The sequence below is a fragment of the Hylobates moloch genome, unplaced genomic scaffold (assembly GCF_009828535.3).
Source record: "Hylobates moloch isolate HMO894 unplaced genomic scaffold, HMol_V3 SCAFFOLD_8, whole genome shotgun sequence".
NCBI lineage: Eukaryota > Metazoa > Chordata > Mammalia > Primates > Hylobatidae > Hylobates > Hylobates moloch.
In genome coordinates, this window is record NW_026652283.1 from 120,374,233 (window position 1) to 120,398,591 (window position 24,359).

At 43.6% G+C, this 24,359-nt stretch overlaps 1 protein-coding gene across 1 annotated transcript in view; it reads right to left on the reverse strand.

The window, feature by feature from the left end:
* Positions 1-2,884: 2,884 nt before the first annotated feature.
* Positions 2,885-24,359, reverse strand: part of ERI1 (exoribonuclease 1) — a 100,354-nt gene continuing 78,879 nt past the window's right edge. The window contains exons 7-8 of the mRNA XM_032162503.2: positions 13,321-13,430; positions 2,885-3,102 (exon numbers count right to left, since the gene is read on the reverse strand). Coding sequence (XP_032018394.1) covers positions 13,323-13,430 — 108 coding nt within the window. The 3' untranslated portion in view covers positions 2,885-3,102; positions 13,321-13,322. The remainder of the gene's footprint in view (positions 3,103-13,320; positions 13,431-24,359) is intronic.

The window sequence follows — 24,359 nt, forward strand, 5'->3', positions numbered from 1 at the left end:
GCTGCAGACACTTTGCAGTTCCTTTCAAAGGGCCCATGGGATCGGGATGGAGTCAGTGGGAGGGGCATCTACCATGCTGTGAAATGAGAAGAGAGGTTTGGAGATTTGGGGACTGGGCTTTGGCACACCAGGGACGAAGCATGAGTGCAGCCTGTGATAGAACTGATTTCTTCCTGGCCCCGGTCACCCCTGCTTTTGGTGATAGTTTCCATTTAAAAGTGAATTCCTATGAAAGGAGTGCTGGGGCCTGCCCCGTGCCTGCGACCTGGGGTGGAGCAGACAAACACTGAAAAAGGGCTGACATGTATGGATGCCTCTGGCGATAGCAGTAGTTATATTTAGTCCCAAGCTCAAGTTAAACAGGGGGCCTCCTGCAATATGTATGAAGAGAGCACCAAGAGCAAACACAAGTGCAGGGCCAGTAAAAATAAAAGAGCAAAGTGCAAGACTCGAAAGAATAAATATGCACAGGCTCTGGCCCCGAGATATGCCAGGTGGGTGGAGCTAGTCACTGTGAACAGGGCCAGGAGAGCCAGTGTCACCGCGGAGGGGCCCCTTCCCATTGTCGAGTGCTCAGAGTGAGTACAATGAATCCTCCAAGGCCTCCTGCCTTTACCATCCACTCTCCAGCTGCATGCTTAAGAAAAGGCTGGGTCCCAGTTTCTTTATCTATAAAACGAGGGGACCGAGCCGCCAAAAAAAACCAAATTCCTCTCCTGCATTGGGATTTTTCCGACTCACCTTACTAGCTGTCTGGAAAGGTGTGAGGCTGAATGACACCTCCTTTGTTCCCCAAACACTGTTGACATAGTGACCCAACTGTTAGTTATCTTGATTATGTCCTCTAAGAGATCAATTGAGCAAAGAGCCAAAGAACCCACTTTTTTTTTTTTTTCTTTTTCAGAACTAGAGGTGATCTACTTTCAAGTTTAACAGCTCAGCTCGTAAAGGAAAATCTGACTCTCTGTGTAGCAGCAATACACTGGGCTGGCAGCCTCTTATAGTACCTTGGAGCATATTAGAAAAAGTTACTCTCTCCAGATAGGTAGAGTCTTGAGGGCCCCCAGCTTGGTGAAGGGAGCTCAAGCTGCATCTCATCACCTCCCCACCCCAACTCTCTCCATTCACCCCTTGGCCGGCACTTCTGTGGGGCAGAACCTACACAATCCTACACCTTAATACAGCAGCTGGCTGTAAGTCAAAGTCAGGAAGGTTTATTTTCTTGATGCCTGTTCCTGTCCACTCTACTGCCTGGACTCTTCTACTTTTTATTCCATGTACTCACCTTTTTCTCTCATGTGTCATCTCCATACATGTAAGCATGAAGTTGGTGAAAAGTAATTACTTTCAATGGCAAAAGCCTCCATTACTTTTGCACCAGCCTGACAATAGCGTGATAACACACAGATTCACAAAACAGGTCATACTTTTATTCACCACTCTAGGCTGTACCTTCCTGAAAATCGGGGACACAGTTTGTCTGAGCAAAACACTTGACCCGTAGTGGATATTCAGTAAATACTGTTGAATGAATGAAAAACAATCTCCCAATGGTTCTAAATTGCCTTTGAATCACGGATTTCTTTGAAATCTGATGACAGCCAGGGTGATATGATTTGGCTCTGCGTCTCCACCCAAATCTCATCTGGAATTGTAATTCCCATGGGGAGGTGCCTGGTGGGAGGTGATTGGATCATGGGGGTGGTTTCCCCCAGGCTGTTCTCGTGATAGTGAGTTCTCACGAGACCTGATGGTTTAAAAGTGTGGCACTTCCCCTGCATCTTGCCACGTGCCTCGCTTCCCCTTCTCCTTCTGCCAAAAATGTAAGTTTCCTGAGGCCACCCCAGCCATGCGGAACTGTGAGTCAATTAAACCTCTTTTCTTCATAAACTACCCAGTCTCAGGTAGTTCTTTATAACAGTTTGAAAAGGGACTAATACACAGGGATATTTTCTCACAAAATGAACATGTACAAACATACTAAATTTTGCATACGGTTTGGGAAGGATCACCAACTCCTAGCAGGAAGGGATTTAGATTTTAAGCCAGGTTAAAAAGGTGTGATCCCTTTAAAAAAAAAAAAAAAAAAGGTTGGGGGGGGGACTAGAAAAATGAACTAGAACCTGACCCTCACCAAGAATCTAATGTGTCAACGGGTAACAAGTCTGTCATCTTCTTTAATCCTTACAACCACCCTTTAAATAGGCCCATTACTATCTTCATTCTACCAAGGAGAAAATGAGGTTTCAATAGTTTTTCCATTGTGAAACATGAGACCGAATATTCAATCCAAGTCTCTTTTACCTGCAAACTCATGTTCTCTATGCTATGTCATTCTGCCTCCAAATATTACAAATTCTCAGGATTCTACAATTTCCATTTATTGTGTTTCGATGGATGAAGCCCTGTAAAAAACTACCATCTAAACCAAGCAAACAAATGCATCTTAAATATAGTCATATATTTTAGATTAGACAACTTTATAAAGGATTCCTATGGAGTTTTAACAAAATCTATAAAATGATTGCCAAATGTATCTTGCACATTATATTTTCCTTAGATTCTTAGACTAACAGTAAAGCAAAATGAAACCAGCATCTCAGCTAATCAGAATGCCCCTCAATTGCACCTGTGACTAGACTAATGTGCTTCTGTCCATGCTGAAAGAAGGCAAAACAGAAGATAAGAGTCTTGACTTTAGCATACATTGACTCATTCACTTACACCATGGACAGAAACACAAACTGCAGGGTCAGAAAGACCTAGGTTTGAGTTCTATCCTTTTCGCCAGATGTTAAGAAACCTAAGGCAAGTTACTTAACTTTGAAAAGACTAAGCTTCCTCATTTTAAATGAAGGTATTCACAGTACCTATTTCAGAGGAATTAGTGAAGGGGTTAATGAATAATGCACTTCAACTTCATAATGCAATGCTTGGCTTGTAGTAAATGTGCAGTAAATGTTAGCTGCAATTTTTCTTCTTTATCATCTTGGTCTTCATTGATGCGGTTCTACAATGAGCTGACATGAACAGAATTATGGCCCTGAGGTTCAACAGAACTAGTAGTTTGCCACATGACTCACCAATTCCACTCACAGTTGTCTACCCAAAAGAAATGAAAGCATGTGTCCATACCAATACCGTTAGCAAAGACTGCGGCATTATTCATAATAACCAAAAAGTAGAAACAACCCCAAAGGTCCACTGACAGGTAAATGGATAAACTGCTGTATCATACAATGAAATGCTCTTCAGTAGTAAAGAGCATGAAAGCCACATGAAAAAGAGTATATAGTGTACAATTATTTATTTATTTGGTTGGGGTTTTTTTTTTTTTTTTTTTAGAGAGTGTCCTGCTCTGTTGCCCTGGCTGGATTGCAATGATACCATCACAGCTCATTGCTGCCTTGACCTCCCAGGCTCAACTGATTCTTCCACCTCAGTCTCCTGAGTAGTTGGGATCACAGGCATGCACCACCACACCTGGCTAATTTTTAATTTTTTTGTAGAGACAAGGTCCCACTATATTGTCCAGGCTGGTCTTGAACTCCTGGGCTCAAGCAAACCTCCTGACTCCCTAAGTGCTGGGATTACAGGCATGAGCCACTGTGCCTGGCCCTGTATGATGATTTCTACAAAATTCTGAAAAAGTTGAACTAATCAGTAGCACTGGAGTTCAATTCTTACTTGGGGAGAAGGAAGAAGGGAGCACAAGAACTCTTTGTTGGTGGATGGATAGGCTCATCATATTGTGGTGATGGTTTTATGGGTATATACAGATGTTAAAACTTACCAAATTGTGGCCGGGTGTGGTGGCTCACGCCTGTAATCCCAGCACCGTGCCCAGCCCATTGAATCATTCTCATGTCTTAGCATCCTCATGGCTTAGCTCCCATTTAGGAGTGAGAACATACAATGTTTGCTTTTCCATTCCTGAGTTACTTCACTTAGAATAATGGTCTCCAATTCCACCCAGGTTGCTGCAAATGCCATTATTGCATTTCTTTTTGTGGCTGAGTAGTATTCCATGGTATATATATATATACTATAATTTCTTTATCCACTCTTTGATTGATGGGCATTTGGGTTGTTATGCATTTTTTTAATTAAAAAAAATGTAAACTTCTGCAATGGTTTTTATTGCTTTCAGGATAAAATCCACATTCTTTATGATGTATATAGTGCTTAGTTATGTCTTTTCTTCTTTCTTCTTTTCTTTCTTTTAAAAAAGTCTCTTAACTGCCTACTAAATGATAAATTACTCTTTTTTTTTTTTTGACAGAGTGTCACTCTGTCACCTAGGCTGAAGTGCAGTGGCACAATATTGGCTCACTACAACTTCTGCCTCCCTAGTTCAAGTGATTCTCTAGCCTCAGCCTCCTGAGTAGCTGGGACTACAGGCGCACGCCACCGTGTCTGGCTAATTTTTGTATTTTCAGTAGAGACCGGTTTTTACCATGTTGGCCAGGCTGGTCTCGAACTCAGCCTGTGATCCTCAGGTGATCCACCTGCCTCAGCCTCCCAAAGTGTTGGGATTACAGGCGTGAGCCACCGCGCCTGGCCCTAAATGATAAATTACTTCTGAAGAGAGGCCCTGTTTGTTTGGTTTACCACTGGGTCCCCAGTACCAAATGCAAAGCCTAGCACAAAGACACTCAACTGTTAATGAGTGAATAAGAAACAGACCAATCATGAAGGGCCAAAGAGTAATACAAAAAATATAAAAAATATGTAGCATATGAGAGCGGGGAGAAAGGGCTGGGGACTGAATAGTCACAAAAGGCTTCATGGGGAGGCACGCACAAAGGGTCCTGAAGGATGGAGAGGGTGTAAATGGGAAGAGAGAAGAAAGGGGGACCTCCAGAGAAAGCAGGAGAGCTAGAAGAGTAAAGGCAGAGAGGGAATGGGTTCGTTTGGGACCTGGGTAGGAAAGGTGGCTTCGTCTAGAGAGTGAAGAGCCCGGACTCTCATCATAAAGGCAATATTTAGGATCTGCAGGATGGGTGCGTGAGATTGAAGAAAAGAAGAATGTCAGGAGAAAGGCAGACAGAAAATGGGAACAGAGGCCGGGCACAGTGACTCACGCCCGTAATCCAGCATTTTGGGAGGCTGAGGTGGGAGGATTGCTTGAGCCCAAAAGTTTGAGGCTGCAGTGAGCCATGATCATGCAATTCCAGGCTGGGTGACAGAATGAGATCACGTCTCAAAAGAAAAAAAAAAAAAGAAGATGGCAATAGAAGTAAAGAGATGGACATTTCATTTCATAGAACGGGATTTTGGATCACTTAGGACTCTTCTCAAAGCATGCCTGAAATGTACAATCAACATCAGGCAGCTGGACCATGCTTCCGGGGTCAGCCCCAAGCCACTGCTCCTCCCTCCTGATCATCCTCACAGTGACACCTTCCACGGTCTAGCAGTGACGTTGTCCAAGTTCTTTCATGGTGCCTCTCCAGTGACTATCTCCATGGGAAAGAAAGCATTGCTTCTGGGGTACTTGGCCCTGGTTCAAGGCTTGAGAGAAGGCCAATCCCTTGATGAAAAACCAAGGGTAGGTGTCCTCAGGCACCCCTTGTTTTGATGCCATACTCTTCCCCAGCCTCTAAGACCCTCAGAGCCGGGGCTGGATTTGTAATCCGGCATCTCTTTATAAACTCAGCAGGAAACTCGTAGAGGACCTGGCTTTGTTTTGAAAGGAGAAGAGAGGAAGCAAAGCAACTGAAAAGGCACTGTTGACTTTTCATTCAATGCTAAAGCCAAATAGAATGTGTTTGCTCTGCACTGAATGCCATGCGATGGAGAGTTTGTACTTGAACCTCATGAATGGCCCAAAGTAAACGTCCTCTCTACCTCAGGCCCTCAGCAATACATTTAGACAGTGGTTCAGGTTTACCAAGTACTTTCAAAGACATTCTCTCATTTGATCCTCAAGTCAGCCTATGATGCAAAGGGGATTATTATGATTTCTGTATTCCAGATGACCCAGTGCCCTGCAGCTAGGCGGCGGGGGCTCCTGAAACATTTCTTTAATGAGGCTAGTAAGGCCAAGTGCCTTGCCCCCCACTCCTATAGATGATCCTTAAACTCAGAGCAAACTTCTATTATATAAACATCTGTCCTGGCAGAGCGCAGTGTAATCCTAACACTTTGGGATTCCAAGGCAGGCAGATGGCTTGAGCCCAGGAGTTCAAGGCCAGCCTGGGCAACATGGTGAAACCTCATTTCTACAAAAAATACAAAAATTAGCTGGGCATAGTGGCATGTGCCTGTAGTCCCAGCTACTCAGGAGTCTGAGGTGGGAGGATCACCTGAACCCGGGAAGCTTGAGCCCAGGAGGTTGAGGCTGCAGTAAACCATTATCAGGCTACTGCACTCCAGCCTGGGTTTCAGAGTGAGACCCCATCTCGAAAACAAACAACCAACAAACAAACAAACAACAACAACGACAACAAAAGACCTTTCCCATGGATTTGGGCATCCTGTAGTCATAGCCCCTGTATTTGAATTTGCAATGCTGAACTCCTTACCATTACAGAATTAGGTTTGAATAAGATATAGCCCTCCAGGGACTCCAAGTAGGGAGAGGTAGCGGGAAGGGGAAGGACTGAAAAGATATCTACTCGGTGCCATGTTCACTATTTGGGTGATGGGTTTAATAGAAACCCAATCTATTCAATAGAACCCCAGCATCACCCAACACACCCGTGTAACAAACCTGCACATGTACTCCCTGAGTCTAAAATTTAAAAGTGTTTTCAAAGAGGTAGCACTCATGAAGCCCTACAGCGTGCCAGATGCTCTCATGCCGCATCTCATTTAGTCTTCACACCAGTCCTAAGAAAGCAGGTTATACAATCCTCATCTTGCAGCTGATAGAAGTAAAGCCGTTGCAACTGCCAGTAGGAAAACCGCAGGATTCACATCCCACCTTTTGGCTCCAAAGCCCATTCTCTTTCCATTGCGCCACGATGGTTTTTAAGCTGAGAATTAATTATCTTTGGATCCTTCCTACCACCCATTTCAGGACTCTCCCAACCCCCATAACACATATAATCACTAGCTACATAAAAGGATTATGTTTTTTAAAAAAATAGGAAAAATCTCTCCAATCTTAATATTTGTCTGAGCCTTTAAATTTAGCAAAACACTTCAGGGTTTCCTGTCTTCAGACAGACTGCCATTGTTAAGTGTTAGGCAAAGGCCAGGCCTATAGGAGATGAAATACCTTGTAATCCCCAAAGCAGTGAACTCCAGCTGAAACTCACATTGTAAAACAGACCAAATAATGAGAAACACATTTATGTTCCCCAACCAGCACGAAGAGAAGAGAGAAAAGGAGATGTGATATTTGTTCTGGGCAGTGGGGTTGCTGGAAACTCATCATCCATCAACACACAGGACGCAGAGAAGGAGAGGGAACAGAGCCAGTCTCCCTCCCCTGTGCGCAGAGCAAACAGGTGGGGCAGATGGTGGGGAGGGTTTTTGCCTCATCAAAGAGGTACGTGGATTGAAAAGTTTGACACTCAGCCCTTGCAGCAATTGCAGAGAGAGGGATTGTGAGGCAAATATCAATGCTTAACTCTTGGAGAGGCTTCTGGAATGCTGCCCAAGTCTGCACTGAGAATGAGGGCATGATCCTCTGCCCCTTGAGGAGACTCTGCTGGTTGCTTGGATTTGTCCTGAGAGTCCACAATGATTCTCATGCTCATATTGTAATTTGCTATTATTTTAAAATTGGAGCTTGTCAAGAAACACCGTAGCTAACGTTTCAATTGTCCTCCATGCCTTGTCTGCTATTTGTATTTGATAATATTCTCCAGCAAAGCTTTTAAATTGCTAATAATCACTACTATCCTTGTTATTATTAAAAAATTAGCTTATAACAATTATTAGTAATTGTTGAAGCTAGCTGATTGGTGTATGGGGTACCACAATAAAAAGATAAAATAAAAAAGAAGTTTCCTTTATTTGCTTTTGAATGGTAAATAACCCTTTAAACACACAGGCATCTTCCCGTAGAACTCACACCTAGCTCTTCCATTGACAAAATAATTATTTTAAAGTCTTGGCCAGACACAATGGCTCACGCTTGTAATCCCAGCACTTTGGGAGGCTGAGGCGGGTGGATCGTCTGAGGTCAGGAGTTCGAGACCAGCCTGGACAACGTGGCGAAACCCCGTCTCTACCAAAAACACTTACAAAAAAAAATTAGCTGGGCATGGTGGCATGTGCCTGTAATCCCAGCTACTCAGGAGGCTGAGGCAGGAGAATTGCTAGAACCCAGGAGGCAGAGGTTGCAGTGAGCGGAGATTGTGCCACTGCACTCCAGCCTGGGTGACAGAGTGAGACTCCGTCTCAAAAATAAATAAATAAGTAAATAAATAAATAAACAGTCTTAAGCTGTTTTACAAACTTTCTTACTTTCTTCTGTTTTTTTTTTTTTTTTTGGAGACAAGGTCTTCCCTTCCAAAAATATTATCCAGGTGTATGCATATACCTGTGTGTACATTTGTAATGGGTTGAATTGCATGCCCCCAAAATTCACATATTAAAGTTTCAACCCCCAGTACTTCAGAAAGTGACTGTACTTCAAGCTTGTCCAACCCGCGGCCCTTGGGCCACGTGCAGTCCAGGATGGCTTTGAATGTGGCCCAACACAGGTTCATAAACTTTCTTAAAACCTTAAGTTTTTTTTAAGCTAATCAGCTTTCATTAGTGTTCGTGTATTTTATGTGTGGCCCAAGACAATTCTTCTTCTTCCAATGTGGCCCAGGGAAGTCAAAAGCTTGGACACCCCTGCTGTATTTGGAGACCTGGTCTTTAAAAAGGTGACTACGTTAAAATGAGGTAATAGGGTGGGACTTGATCTAATATGACTGATGTCCTTATAAAAAGGGGAAATTTGGAGACAGACACACTCACACGGGGAAAGCAGCACGTGAACATGAAGGCAACCATTAGAGTGATGTGCCCACAAGCCAAGGAATGCCAAAGACTCCCGGCAAACCACCAGAAGCCAAGAGACAGGCCTGAACAGATTCTCCCTCCCAGCCCTCAGAAGGAACCAACCCTGCCAAAAGCTTGCTCTCAGACTTCCAGTCTCCAGAACTGTAAGCCAATACAATTCTGGGTCTTACGAAGCCACCCGGTCTGTTACTTTGTTACGGCAGTCCTAGGAAACTAAGACAAAACACATCTCTACAAATATAAATCCCAGGTCTCAAGAACTCGGGGTATGAAGAAGTATGAATCTGAATCTTGTCCAAGCGGCAAACCGCTGCTCACAGCCCTGGTTCCGCCCTGCTGTCGGCGCTCTCAGCTCACAGCCGCCATGCATCCTACGCGTTGATACGTGTGAGACAGACTGAAGGAAAACAATTGCTCATTTGATTCCCCGTAATCTTCAGTGACGTCCCCTATCTGTTTACCCATGACAAGAGCAAATCTCATTTCCTGACATCTTCACCTACTTAACCAATGAACCAGTGTGTGGCTATAAACAAGATATTTGCTCATTCCAGGCCAGACTCAGAGGTGAGCCTGACCACAGGCCATGTGTGCAGTAGTGTAGACGGGAAGATTCTCAACAGAACAAGAAGCCAACACCCCTCCAAATCCTCTCCGAATAAGGGTCTTCACACTTAAGATCCTTCACACTGTGGGGATCCCATCAATGAAACACACACGCAGGCGGGGCACAGTGGTTCAGGCCTGTAATCTCCGCACTTTGGGAAGCCAAGCCAGGCAGACTGTTTGAGCCCAGGAGTTTGAGACCAGCCTAGGCAACATGGTGAAACCCTTTCTCTACAAAAACTACAAAAATGAGCCAGGTGTGGTGGCACATGCCTGTAGTCCTAGCTACTTGGGAGGCTGAGGTAGGAGGATCACTTGAGCCCAGGAGGCAGAGGTTGCAGTGGGCCGAGATTGCACCATTGCACTCCAGCCTGGGTGACAGAGTGAGACCGTGTCTCAAAACAACAACAACAAAAACACATGTACACACTTCAGTGTAAGTGCAGAAAGCTCTTTCCGACATCCAAAAATTAACAATTTTGTTACAGGTCTTTTTAGAGGGCATTTAGGAATGTCTGTCTCTTTAAAATATATGGATGGATTCTGAAATACTATTGTAAATCCAGAAACTTGACTCGACTCCCAAATGTACACTTCACATTTTTGGAAACTGGGAATAATTTGTTCTTAAGTGCTGTCACATGCTAACCAGACAGATGCTTTCCCTCGGGATTCTTTTGAAAACTCTCATAACATTAGACCTTGACCTAAGAACCACTGTCAAATTTATCTTCCCTGATGGATTCATTTATAGAAAGGCAAAGTTCAGACTTCTGTGTTTGACATTGAAATGCAAAATAAGCAAAACGTTTTTATTTGAGCAAAAGACCACCAAATAATGGCAAGAACTCTTTTTTTTTTTTTTTTTTTTGAGACAGAGTCTCGCTCTGTCGCCCAGACTAGAGTGCTGTGATGCAACCTCCTCTGCCTCCTGGGTTCAAGCGATTCTCCTGCCTCAGACTCCCAAGTAACTGGGAGTACAGGTGCATGCACCACCCCCAGCTAATTTTTGTATTTTTAGTAGAGACAGGGTTTCACCATGTTGTCCAGGCTGGTCTTGAACTCCTGACCTCAAGCGATCCACCTGCCTCAGCCTCCCAAAGTACTTGGATTACAGGTGTGAGCCACTGCACTTGGGCAAGAATCCTTTCTTGTGGTGTTGTTTTCTAACTTTCTTGCATGTGGTGACTAAGTCAGATGCTGAAGAAGGGCCGACAGGGAGATAAAATGCATTTTCTGGGTATTCTTGAATAATTAACTTGCAGCATTATTTTAAACTTACACATAAAGAAAATAGGGGAATATATATGTGTAAATATAAAGACTCTTGATTTTTGGAAAAAAATATTTTCAGAAGATCATTGGTGTCCCTTGCTGAATTCTGAACTTAAATGCAATTTTCTAGCTCCTTAAATGCTAGGTATTAGAAAGTAATATTACACACTATAAAAAGTTTATAAAATACAGAAAATAAATATTATCCCAAATTTCATCACTCAGAAACAGCTTGGAATATTTCTTCTCTGTCTTACTCTCCTCTCAAGCCTCTCAAATTGCAATTATACTGGGAAGTTCGTTGTTTTATTTTGTTGTTGTTTTTGATCTTGCATCTTTCCTCCACTTATCATTACTTTGAAACCATTTTCTTGTTTCACCTATTTCTTTTCTAAAGCACAATCTATAACTGAGGACGTAGTTTTACCTATAGAGGAGGACTCCAGAGAGAGATTCCTTTCTAATTTCTTCTCTTTTGTCCTATTTAAACTTTTAGCCATGTGCATGTGTTACTTTTTCCATTTAAAAATGAATACTCCTAAAACATCATCTTTATAGACTGGGTAATTCCAGCATATTCTATTTCATTTTCCACCTTTGGTCATGTAGATTTTTTTCCAATATTTTACCATAATCACTAAGCTAGACTAAGTACCCTTAACACAGATCTTCATCTGCATTGCTGATTATTTCCTTTGGCTGGATTCCTAGAACTAGAATGATTGGGTCAACCAGTGAGAACTTTGAAAGACTTTTACAACACTGGACAAACAGAACAAGTTGGCACCAATGTGTCCCCCCACCAGGAAAACACACCTGAGCTCACCACCCACCCCTTCTCTGTCGGCCTCTCTTCCTTTCCTCTCTCACAGCATATAAGGAGGAGGACGAAGCAGTGGAGTTTTTGCTTAATTGGGTCAAGCAAGTGTCCTGGGTCCTTGGATTAGGTTTGCTTACAAGGAGAAGGTGGGATTTTCATTACTGGCTCTTGGTGCCTGTCTGTGTCTCCCGGTTGCACATCTGCACATGTGCAGATTGGAAACATGGCACAATGAGACTGATGACAATCCAAAAAAATGCAAATGTGATCTCATCTCAGCCGTCATCCTTGCTTTGTAAGTAGCACACCCTCTTTGCCCGCGGTCGAGTCAGGAGCCGTTCTCTTGGGTAATTTCAGGGAATCTGTCTCACTGTTCACATTCACATCCTCCTCCTCCCAATCTTATTTCCATTCCCACCAGCAAAATGCACCTGAACCCATCTTGCCACGCCTTTCATTTCTTCACTGAAAAGCTAAGCGGACTCTCCCACCTAATCCCTCTATTTTTCCTGATGGTGTAAAACAACAAAAACCCAAGGCATCGCTCTGGCTACCCAAACCTCGTCATTTTGTGCAGCTGGTGAAGAACAGGTGGGGAGAACAACAAAGGATTGGAATCTGTGGGCTCCAGGCCCACAGATGGTGACCAGGAGTGGAGTTCTGAAGGTAGAGCCAAGAGTCTCCACTCAGAGCCAGTGGGGCTCCTCTCTGCTTCCTCCTCATAGGGCATTTTCTTCCCTCTGAAGTTTGCATCATCTAGGGGACCACAGTGCACCACCAGTGGTCCATGGAACATACTTTGCAAACCCTTGCGTCCAAGTCATTCTCAGAAAAGGAAGAAGAATCTTAAGTTCCCCAGTGGAAAGAGATCCAGGCTGGGTGTGGTAGCTCACACCTATAATTCCAGCACTTTGGGATGCCAAGGCAGGAAGCCCACTTAAAGCCAGTAGTTCAACACCAGCCTGGGCAACACAGCAAGACCCCAATGGTCTGGAATATGCCAAAATCAACTTTCCCTTTGGCCTATATGTTTTACAGGCAACAAAGAAGCACAGGTTAGAGAAACTCAGTGAAGAAGGGGAAAGATGAGAGTGAAGCGGGATCCAGGTTATTTCCCTAATCTATTGGAGGAAACTGAGCGATGGCGAATAGCTTGCCAAATATCACACACTGAGGAAGTGGTTGAGCTACAGCTCTGCCCGAAGTCTGGCTAACTCTAAAGCCAAGGCCACCACATAAGACTGTACGTGCTAACCCTGCGGCTTAGGAACTAACGTCACGCTGCTCTCCAGGGTAGGAAGAGCACGTAGTGAATCTATTAACTCACCCGCATGACCTGGTCAGGGAATGTGCTTGGCCTGTTCTGCAGAGACACTCATTGTCACCTCCCTGGTTAAACCCTCCAGCATGCTATGATCCAAAGGGAATGACGTGCATGTGAGCAATGAGGTGATTCTCTGAAACTACCCAGGAGAATAGCTCCTGACTCAGCTGGCGAATAGGAGGTGTGCTGCTTTCAAACAAAGGATGACTGACTAGCAGCCAGCTGAGCCCACAACTTGCACTTGTTGAATGGGCATTGTTCCCCCTCTGCGCCATCTCTTCCACCACTTATAAATGGGTGGATGGGCAACACACAGAGAGATACTCACTGTTAATCTCCCAGCAGTTTACACAAACGTCCACTTGAATCACATGTCAAATTTCCTTCCCACACAAGCTGTGGTTTGCCGGTCCCCACTCCTGGTCCTTTCCTCTTTCTCTTTAATGATAATAAGAATGTCGAGAGCTTTAGCAGAATGGGCACAACTTGGGCACAGAATGGGCACAACTTTGGCTAATGGAATACAGTAAACGCAATTTCAGCGACATTAAATAGTTCAATGTTTAATAGTAAAGAAAGTGGGAAATTGAGTCACTGAATGCCTAATTTGACCTGAATTATTCAGAAAACACTTATTTTTATTTTTATTTTTTTAATTTACAGAGGCTCAGACACAGAACAAATGCATGCACTGGTGTTAAATGCAGAGAAGAGAAGGTGTTATCTCCTGAAATGGGTTCTGCTTTTTTTGGGGTTGGAAGGCCTCGTTTTTGAACTGACCTCAACCATGCTGATTTTATCTCCTTTCCTGGCCATGAGGATCAGAAATCAGCAATGATTTCATAAGTAACTTCTCATGAAACCACATACCGCAGCGCGAGTCACAAATGTAGCTCTGTGTACCTGTAGGCGCATATACCATTCTTTTTAAATCTGCCAGGAATAGGAGGATCAACTGGACCCAATTTGCCTGGGATTTTCCCTATTTCTACTGAAAGTCTTGTATCCTGGGAAATCCATCAGTTCCAGGCATACTGGGGTGATTGACCATCCCACCCAGGAAATGAGGAAGAAGCAAGGGGTCCTTAATGTGTTGTCCCTACCAGAATGTGCCTCTTTCCCTCTCTGCAAAAGTAGGGAACCTGCAACCCTTGTGGGGCCTAATGCTCCCACCCAGCTGCATGGGGAGGACATTTATGTCAACTTGAGCAGAAGGTAGGGGATCTAAATTTATCTATTTAAATATGTTGTTACATCTCCAAACTAAGATGTCTGTATATGCATGTGCATTAAAATGCATATAATTACACAAGTAATACATGATCACTGGAGAAAAATAAAAAATAAAAAATAAAAATAAAAAAAAGGGCAGGGTGCAGTGGCTCAAGCCTGTAATCCCAGCACTTTAGGAGGATGAGGTGGGCCTAAGGTCAGGAGTTCAAGACCAGCCTGGCCAACATGTTGAAACCCTGTCTCTACTAAAAATACCAAAAAAAAAAAAAAAAATTAGCCAGGTATGGTGGCATGCACCTGTAATCCCCAGTTACTAGGGAGGCTGAGACAGGAAAATGGCTTGAACTCGAGAGGCGGAGATTGCAGTGACCCAAGATTGCTCCGTTGCACTCCAGACTGGGCAACAGGAGCAAAACTCCATCTCAAAAATAAACAAATAATAAATATAATTTAAAAATAAATAAAAATAAGATGAAGGTTGGGGGCAAGGGGAGGGAGAGCATTAGGACAAATACCTAATACATGTGGGGCTTAAAATCAAGATGATGGGTTGGTGGGTGCAGCAAACCACCATGGCACATGTACACCTATGTAACAAACCTGCACATTCTGCACATGTATCCTGGAACTTAAAGTAAAACTCAAAAAACAAACAAAAAAATAAGATGAGACGGTCAGAAGGAGGTCAAAGTTATCATAATCCTACCGCCCAGCACTAACTAGTTTAAAACCAGTTAAAATTTTGAGAATTTTCCTGTGTACACTTCTAGATTATAATGTAGGCATACAAATGGGTATACATAATAGTAAGTCCATTGCAGGAAAATATACAAAATAATGTTTTGACACTATTGCTCACTCAACAGTATGAGTATTTATCCATGCCAATATGTATGTTTTTACGACATCATGTTAATGGCCACATGATATTCCATAATACATGTATATCACAGTTAACCACATTGATTAGGTAGCACATTTAGGCTGCTTTTCATTTTTTACTGTTATAAACAGTGCTGAAACCAACAGGCTTCTTGCTGTATCATTGAACACATCCTTACTTATTTTGTTACAGTGCATTCTTAAGAGTGAAACTGTGGGGCAAACAGAATGAATTGGTTGGTTGGTTGGCTGGTTTTGAGACAGGGTATCATTGTGACCCAGGCTGGAGTGCAGTGGCGTGATCTCAGCTTGCTGCAGCCTCGACCTCCCTGGCTCAAGCGATCCTCCCACCTCAGCCTCCAGAGTAGCTAGGACTACAGGTGCCCACCACCACACCCACCTAGTTTTTGTATTTTTTGTAGATACAAGGTTTTGCCGTATTACCCAGGCTGGTCTCAGACTCCTGGGCTTAAGTTATCTTTCCACCTCAGTCTGCCGAGTAGCTGGGACCACAGGTGTAGGCTACCATGCCAAGCTAATTTTTGGTATTTTTGTAGCATTGGTGATCTCACCATCTTGTCCAGGCTAGTCCTGAACTCCTGGCCTCAAGCAATTTGTCCACCTTGGCTTCCCAAAGTTCTGGGATTACAGGTGTGAGCCACCACACCTGGCCCACTATCCCTATTTTTTAGCATTCATGGTAAATGCCGCAGTCTAGACAAACAAATTAGGACTTGAAAGAGGATGGGAGTTATTTCCTAATGGTAGGATAAAATTCTCTTTTCTGTGATTCCTCCTGGTTGCTCAAGAGACTATCTTCTAGATGCACACAAACCAACACATGCATGCTCATGCACACACTTTAAAAAAAGCATCTTGATCAAGTAAGACTTTGTTAAATTTGTCCTCAGCATGAAGACTGCCATTAACAAGTTAGAAAAAACCGGCTGTTCTGTCTCTCACAGACCTCAGCTAAGGAAAGACCACCATTTTATGGACACCAATCCCAACAGCTACACTTTGTTATAAATTAGTGTCACATATTCCTGTTTAATTCTTATTGACTCCTCCTCTAACTTTTACTGTCTCATCATTTAGAGTGAATCTAAAGCAGGGGCCCTGAACTTTCTCTGTCAAGGGCCAGATAGTACATACTGTAAGCTTGGTGGGCCATTACGGTCTCTATCGCAACCATGACACTCTACAAGTTTAGTACACAAGCAGAGAGAGGCAATACGTAAATGAATGAGAGTCGCTATGTTCCAGTAAAAATTTATTTATTAAAAAAAGTGGTAGCGTCAGGCACGGTGGCTCAGGCCTGTAATCCCAGCCCTTTGGGAGGCTGAGGAGGGTGATCACTTGAGGTCAGGGGTTCAAGACCAGCCTGGCCAACATGGTGAAATCCTGTCTCTACTAAAAATACAAAAATTAGCCAGGCATGGAAGTACAAGCCTATAATCTCATCTCCTCAGGAGGCTGAAGCAGGAGAATCACTTGAACCCAGCAGGCAGAGTTTGCAGTGAGTCAAGATCATGTCATTGCTCTCTGGCCTGAGTGACAGAACAAGACTCAGTCTCAAAATAACAACAACAAACAAACAAAACCAAAAAAAGCGGTGGGCACAGAATGTAGCCCTCAGGCTGGAATTTGCTGATGTAAATCATCTAGGGTTTGTTACAACGCAGATTACTAGGCCCCACCCCCAAGTTTCTGATTCATGAGGTCTTGGAAATAGGTCCAAGAATCTGAATTTATAGAAGTTTCTAGGTGATGTTGATGCTGTTGGTTGGTGGGCTGGAGGGGGATGCAGGGGGGATTACACTTTGGAAACGACTGCTACAGGGTGGTCCCATAAACCCGTACTTAATAAATTAACATATTCATACAAATCACAACATTTTTCTCCTGAGCGACTGAAGTGCTTGTGTACACCTCTCCTCTTAGGCTTCTTTAGAAGGTTAGAACGATCAGCTTTTGTATCAGTCCAGCTATCTAGTAAAAGTCAGTGGAATCCTTCTAGCTAGTGTGTAAAGGAAGGGCTTTATTAAGGTAGTTAGGGTACTCACAAACTCCTTGGAAAAAGCAGGAGGAATATTTTCCTGGGTCATCTTCCAGGAGCAGGCCCCAGGATGCCATCGCAGAGCTGACCTGATGGCATGCACCCAACCCCTCCCGCTTCCTCCAAGCCCAAGTTCTAGTCAAAATCTTGTGCCCAAGAGGGTCTGATTTTCAAAACTGAAGTTGAGTGTCTGAGCTGTGGAGTTAAGGGAGGCTGGAAAATGCAAATTTGGGGATTTGATATCGGGAAGGCAGGCAACTACACAACGATCAATGTGGGGCAACGCATGTTCAGGTTTGGGGCAGCCACTGTCCACACAATTCCACTGCTGGGAAAGAAAAGGTACACTCAGAAGTAGAAAGTTACAAAGCAATAAAGTCCAGCTCTCTGGAATTTATTTCAAAATAATGTAGTCGGAATGGACAAAAATGTGGTGGAATAGATGAGGCAGTATTCTTTGAGACAGGGTCTCACTGTTGCCCAGGCTGGAAAGCAGTGATGCCATGAAAGCTCACTGCTGCAACCTCAACCTCCTAGGCTCAAGTGATCCTCCTGCCTCAGCCTCCCAAGTAGCTGGGACTACAGGTGCACACCACCACACCAGGCTAAATTAAAAAAAAAAATTTTAGGCTGGGCGCAGTGGCTCACACCTGTAATCCCAGCACTTTGGGAGTCCGAGGCGGGTGGATCACAAGGTCAGGAGATCGAGACCATCCTGGCTAAGACGGTGAAACCCCGTCTCTACTAAAAATACAAAAAATTAGCTGGGCATGGTGGCAGGCGCCTGTAGTCCCAGCTACTCAGGAGGCTGAGGCTGGAGAATGGCGTAAACCCAGGAGGTGGAGTTTGCAGTGAGCCGAGATCACACCACAGCACTCCAGCCTGGACTACAGAACGAGACCCTGTCTCAAAAAAAAAAGAAAAAAAAATTATAGAGACAGGGTCTTTCTATGTTGTCCAGGCTGGTCTTGAACTCCTGGATTCAAGCGATCCTCCCGCCTCAGCCTCCCAAAGTGCTGGAATTACAGGCATGAACCACTGTGCCAAGCATGAAGCAGTATTCTTTTTCCCCCCTTTTCTTTTTTTTTTTTTTAACATGGGCCATGCAAAACTCTGTATCATTTCAATTTTAGTATATGTGCTGCCAAAGAGAGCATGATAAGGCAGTATTGATTATGAGTTGATGACTGCTGAGGCTCAAGGCGGTTCATTGCACTGTTCTCTCTTCTTTGATATATGTTTAAATTTTTCCTTAATAAAGAAATAAAAATTTATAAGGCATCAAAAGGAGAAAGAAAAAGAATGGAGATAAACATCAATTTCTGACCCCTAGATGGTATGCTTTCTCTAGGGAGCATATACCATGTAATAAGAGATCTTTGGATGGGAGTTACCGTCAGAGCACAGCCATTGTTTTAGCAACATTCCAAAAGGAATAAAAGAAGTAATATTTTTCACTGAAAGTAGGTCAGGATAAGGGATTGTTACCACAGTCATTGACTTTGCTTCCCCCTGACAAATGTGCAGTGACCACTTGTTACAGTCAATGGAGCGATAAAAGCTCTGATTGGTTGGCCTTTTCTAGGGTTATCAGCAAATAAAAAATGCAGGGCCCCAGTTAAAATTAAATTTCAGATAAACAGCAAATACTTTTTTTAGTATACTTATGTCCCATGCAATATTGAGGAAATGCCTGTGTTAAAAATGTATTTGTTGTTTACCTGAAGTTCACACTAAGGTGGGTATTCCATATTTTATCTGGTAACCCTACTTTTATGACTTATTAGGATATTCCATCCCCCCCCCCCCCCCCCTTTCTCCGATGCATTCCCTATCTCCAATGCATTCCCTAGTCAGTTCACCCTAAACTGACTAGACTGGACTCTTGTAATTATGACTATCCGGCCATCTCATCATTCACTTTCCCTATGTTTCTAGAAAGACTTTCTCCTAGACCTTAGATAGGTTCAAGGTGGACTTTCTGTCTGACCTTCTGGCCCCTGAGGGGAAATGGGGAAGGAGAGAAGCCATTTGCCTAAGTGTTCCCAAGCGGGTGCCTACTCTCTAAGATGAGGAGCCCAGATGTAGGCACCCATCCATTTCTTTCCATATCCTTTCAACACAGCAGAGATTAAGACCCCCAAAAAGTATAGATCATTCCTGGTGTTGCAGCTTTTACACAGATATGGATTTCAAAGGAAACAAATGAAGAATGATTTCATGCCAGAAAGCAGGAGATACCTTCTCATCCAGCTTATCATTTTGTCAACGTCGTTTTCAGAATATTAACACCAGATGATCAAGTTTCCATGGCAGAGAAGCCCTTCCGTCTTTTCCTGCCTACTGGTGACTTGGCAACTCATTAGCATCTCTACTGGAAGTGAGCCAGAGGAAGGAAGTGATAAAACACCATGAGTCAACATGTTACTTGCCAGAAGTTCTGGTAAAAGGAGTAAGAGGAAGAAAAAGAAAACAAGAACCATAGGACATTGTGGGGGTCTCCATTCTCCTTCCCCTCTAAACCAGACTCATAGTGGACCTCGCCTGATGGAAGGTTCTAGAGAGAGACTAAATTTCACTTCCTGGAGTCATAAGAAATATCTACCATTCATGCTTTCCATTCTACTCTGAGGTTAAACAAATATTAGAGTTCTAATGGGGTGGGGAGATACAGTAACTTTAAAAGTTGGCTGCAGGGTCCAGATGGACTAAGATGAAGGCAGAATTCTTCATACAGAGAGAACAACTTTTGTTCAGAAAAACAATATTAATGGGTATATTTGGTCTTCCAGTGCAGCCTAATGAGAAGTCTAGACATAGAATAATTAAATTGCTTGTTTTTCATAAGAAATGGGAGTTGTGGGGGTTCCCTCTCTTGGCTTTGGAGCACCTTCCCTTTGTCTCTGTACAGGGGAGCTTCTTGTTTCTTTCTTCCCCCTTCTTTCTTCCCTATTAAACTCCCTGCTCCTTAAAACAAACAAACAAACAAACAAACAAACAAAAACCCCCCAAAAAAAAAAAACGAAAAAAAAGAAGAAGAAGAAAGGAAGAAATGGGAGTTGTTTTAAATGTTCCCTTTAGGTAGGGAAGACAGGAATTCCGAGAGCCATATAAAGAAAGACAGTGAAGAAATGGGTAGCAGAGGGGAAGAGGGATCCCAGGGAACATATCAGGGGAAGGATGGCCAGAGAGAAAATGGCTGAGCTGGCAATGCCTGAAGGATTCCAGCATCCACTTTAAAAAAAAATAATTTATTTTGGGAAATTTCAAGTATGTACAAAAGTAACCAGACTAGTATAAAGAACCTCAATGCACCCTTGGCAGCTTCAACAATTATTAACACACAGCCAATCTTGTTTCATCTAAAATGCCCCACTCACTCACCTTTCTCTCATGGATTGTCTTGAAAGAAACTCCATTGATATTGTTTGGCTCTGTGTCCCCACCCAAATCTCATCTCAAATTGTAATTCCCATGTGTCAACAGAGGGTCCTGGTGGGAGGTGACTGGATCACAGGGGTGGTTTCCTTCAGGCTGTTCTCATGATAGTGAGTGAGATCTCACGAGATCTGGTGGTCTTTATAAATGACAGTTTCCCCTGCTTTCTCTCTTACCTGCTGCCATGTAAGATGTGCCTTGCTTCCCCTTCACCTTCCACCATGATTGTTAGGTTTCCTGAGGCCTTCCCAGCCATGAGGAACTGTGAGTCAATTAAACCTCTTTTGTTTATAAATGACCCAGTCTCAAGTAGTATCTTTAGAGCAGTGTGAGACTGGACTAATAAATCCAGATAGCATATTTTATCAGTGAACATTTCAGTATAGCATTAAATCTTAAGTAGTAGCCAATTCTGGGCTATGCTGTCTGCTCCATTCTTTGCACCACCGCCCCACGCCCCCCATTTAGCTGATATCCGCACTAAATGCTGGTTTCTGCAGGAGCCCAGTGAGTGGTGCCTTGGGGGAGGGGGAAATGAAGAAGTGGCCAACGCCCACACTGGTGATGATTCCACACTCAGAGCTCTGAGCCGCTGGAACCCAAAGACACATCTAGAAAACAAGAGACAATAGGGTCAAGGAGGCAACAGCAAGGTGGAACAGATGAATGTGAACCTGGTGAAAACCTGCAGGAAGATCAGGGCAGGGGTGCTGCACTTCACAAAGGTGTGCAGTGTGGCCTCGGGAACTGGAGAGGTGTGAGGCCTCTCTGCCTCATCTCCTCTAGGCAGCCTTGCATATGTGCTGCTCATGTCTCTCTCTGCTAACTAGTTCTTACTGCCAGGCTGCAAGGAGAAATGTCACTGTCACTCAGAGGGCAGACTCATCACAAGCCATCCTGTCAGGACATCACAGGAACATGGACAACAGAGGCTACTAGACACTCACAGGGCACATCTATTCAGGCTACTTGGGTTATACAGTTGAGAAAGTAAATGGACTTTGATCTGAGGAATGCAAGTCCTCTTCAATTATCAGGCCCAGGGAGACATTAAAATGAGATAGCAATCACGTCCTACTCCCCTCTTAAAACTGCTTTCTATTACCACAAGTAGCTGTAAAGTAACCTAATAATGCCACATCAAACACTACAACCACACCCTATAGCCTAACAATGTATAGCCAATCACTAATCAGTATTATTCCTGTAAGCCAGTTCCGGACAAACAACTTTGTATCAGCCTACTCCCTTTCACCCAAACTTTTTTTTTTTTTTTGTCTTTAAATACCTGCTTGTGGGCCAAGCATAGTGGCTCACACCTGTAATCACAGCACTTTGGGAGGCCAAGGCTGGAGGACTGCTGGAGCCCAGGTGTTCAAGACCAGCCTGGACAACATGGCAAAACCTTGTGTCTACAAAAAATACCAAAATTATCCAGGCCTGGTGGTGTGCACCTGTAGTCTTAGCTACTCTGGAGGCTGAAGTGGGAGCATCATCTGAGCCTGGGGAGGTCAAGGCTGCAGTGAGCCATGATCCACTGCACTCCAGCCTGGATGACAGTGAGACACTGTCTCAAGAAACAAACAAACGTCCTCGTAACAAACATCGAATGGAATTCATATCCAAGGCTAGTTGGCTCTGAGTCTTCCTAGCAGCTGTCTTCACTTTGGCTAAACTATTCCAATTATATTTTAGGCCTCAGCTTCTTTCTTTTAGATAGACACAGTCATTTGAACTTTAGCAAGTTCCTCTTTTTTGCTAGCCCATTCTGGACACATCTTAAATGAGAGTCACAACCAACATTTTTGCATTATTCAAAATAGCTTCAAGAAACCAGGAACTCTTCACATGTAATTGTTTTCTTCTTTAGAACAATGCATTTGTTTAGGGAAAATGAAAACAGTCTATAGCTGAACTCATGTTAGTGTTTTCCGGAATCAAATGGTCACGAGAACTTAAAGCTCTTCTCCGGAGATCAGGGCTTACCCCTTGCCTTCAGTGCTTCATCAACAGCTCTCAAGGTTTGCTCTCCTCCCCATTGTTCCACCCTTTTACCAAAGGCCTGCTGTCAGCAATGTTCAGTAAATAGCCTTTTTCACAAAACTGTCATTTCTTTCTCATATTAAAATTCACTAATAAATCTTTTTTCCCCTCCCCGTGAGTTTTTGTGACACCCATAAAGAATTTTCCTTTCAACATCCTGTCTTCTTGCCTTCTCCACTCAAAGCTTCACTTGACACCTGCCTTCCAGGTAAGACAACACCCCTTAGAGCTCATAATCTTGCCAGGTTAGTCTTTAAATTTTTTTATCCTGATAGAATCTTTGCTCACTCAGCACTAGTAGCGATTCTCTCCTCTGAGAATTGAGGTTTGTGTACTTGTTAATGATCCCATAATGCCCCTGTAGTCTCTGTAGGACAAGGGCCCCACAAAAAAAAAAAGAGAGAAAAGATAATCTTCTCTTAGAGTTTTGGTTCTCAGACTTTGAGCATGCAGCAGATACCTGGAAGGCTTTGCTGTAACAAAGTCTGCTGGACCCCACCCTGGAGTCACTGATTCAGCAGGTCTGGGTGGACCTGAGAATATGCATCTATATGCGCAGATGAACACGACTTGGTCTCTGGCTTCTACAAGGCTGCAGTCTAATGGATAAAACCCTCTTTTGATCTGAGTAGCACTTCAGAATTTGAAAATCTCTGTCATATTGATTAGACTTAAAAAACATCCTCAGAACAGTGTGAGGGGAACCAGAGTCTGCACTTTGGGTTAAAAAACTTGGAGTTTGAATTCCAACCTTACCAAGTATTAGCTCTATGGTTATGTTTAAGTTGCTTAAACTCTCAAAGCCTGAGTTATCTGTGAAATGGGAATATTACTCTTCCAGGTAGGTAATACTTGTTTTTGTAAAAATACTGTATGAGCTAAAAAAAAAAAAAAGTTATACAGATACCTAATTAGAAAAAAGATAGGGCAGCAGGGCAGGTGTGGTGGCTCACACTTGTATTCCCAGCATTTTGCAAGGGCGAAGTTGGTGAATTGCTTCAAGTCAGGAGTTCGGGACCAGCCTGACCAACATGGTGAAACACTGTCTCTACTAAAAATACAAAAATTAGCCAGGTGTGGTGGCACAGGTATGTAGTCCCAGCTACTTGGGAGGCTGAGGCAGGAGAAACACTTGAACCCAGGAGGTGGAGGTTGCAGTGAGCCGAGATCACGCCACTGCATTCCAGCCTGGCTGACAAAGTGAGACTCTGTCTCAAAAGAAAAAAGAAAAAAAGATAGGCTGGATCAGTGTCAGAAAGACCATGAGAGTATTATGGGAACACAGAAAGAAAGCAGTGCATTCCCCTGGCATAAAGAAAGGTTGGATGGGGTCAGTGTTGGGGTTCAGAAAAAAATTCCCCCAAAATGCTGCTTTGGACTTCAGACTGAGAGTACCTGGGGAGTAGAAAATGCAGAGAAGAGCTTTCTCTAGTCCTCTCTAATCTGACTAAGGGAAGTTCCTCCAGAGGAGTGCAATCATCAGCCAGGGAAGCTTAACTCAGGAAAATAGACTAAAGGTCTGACCTCTTGCTCAGAGAGACTTTTACCATAGGCTACCGATATATTCCTCTGAGGGCTGCTGCCTGAGACACTTTGTCTGCATTATAAGCAGATAAAGCAGCCTTTGTTCACAGTGCATTTCTGCCCCTCTCTCTCCCACATCTCATCACCACCACCCTCCAGGAGCCCCCAGCCCCTATTTTTTTCTGTGG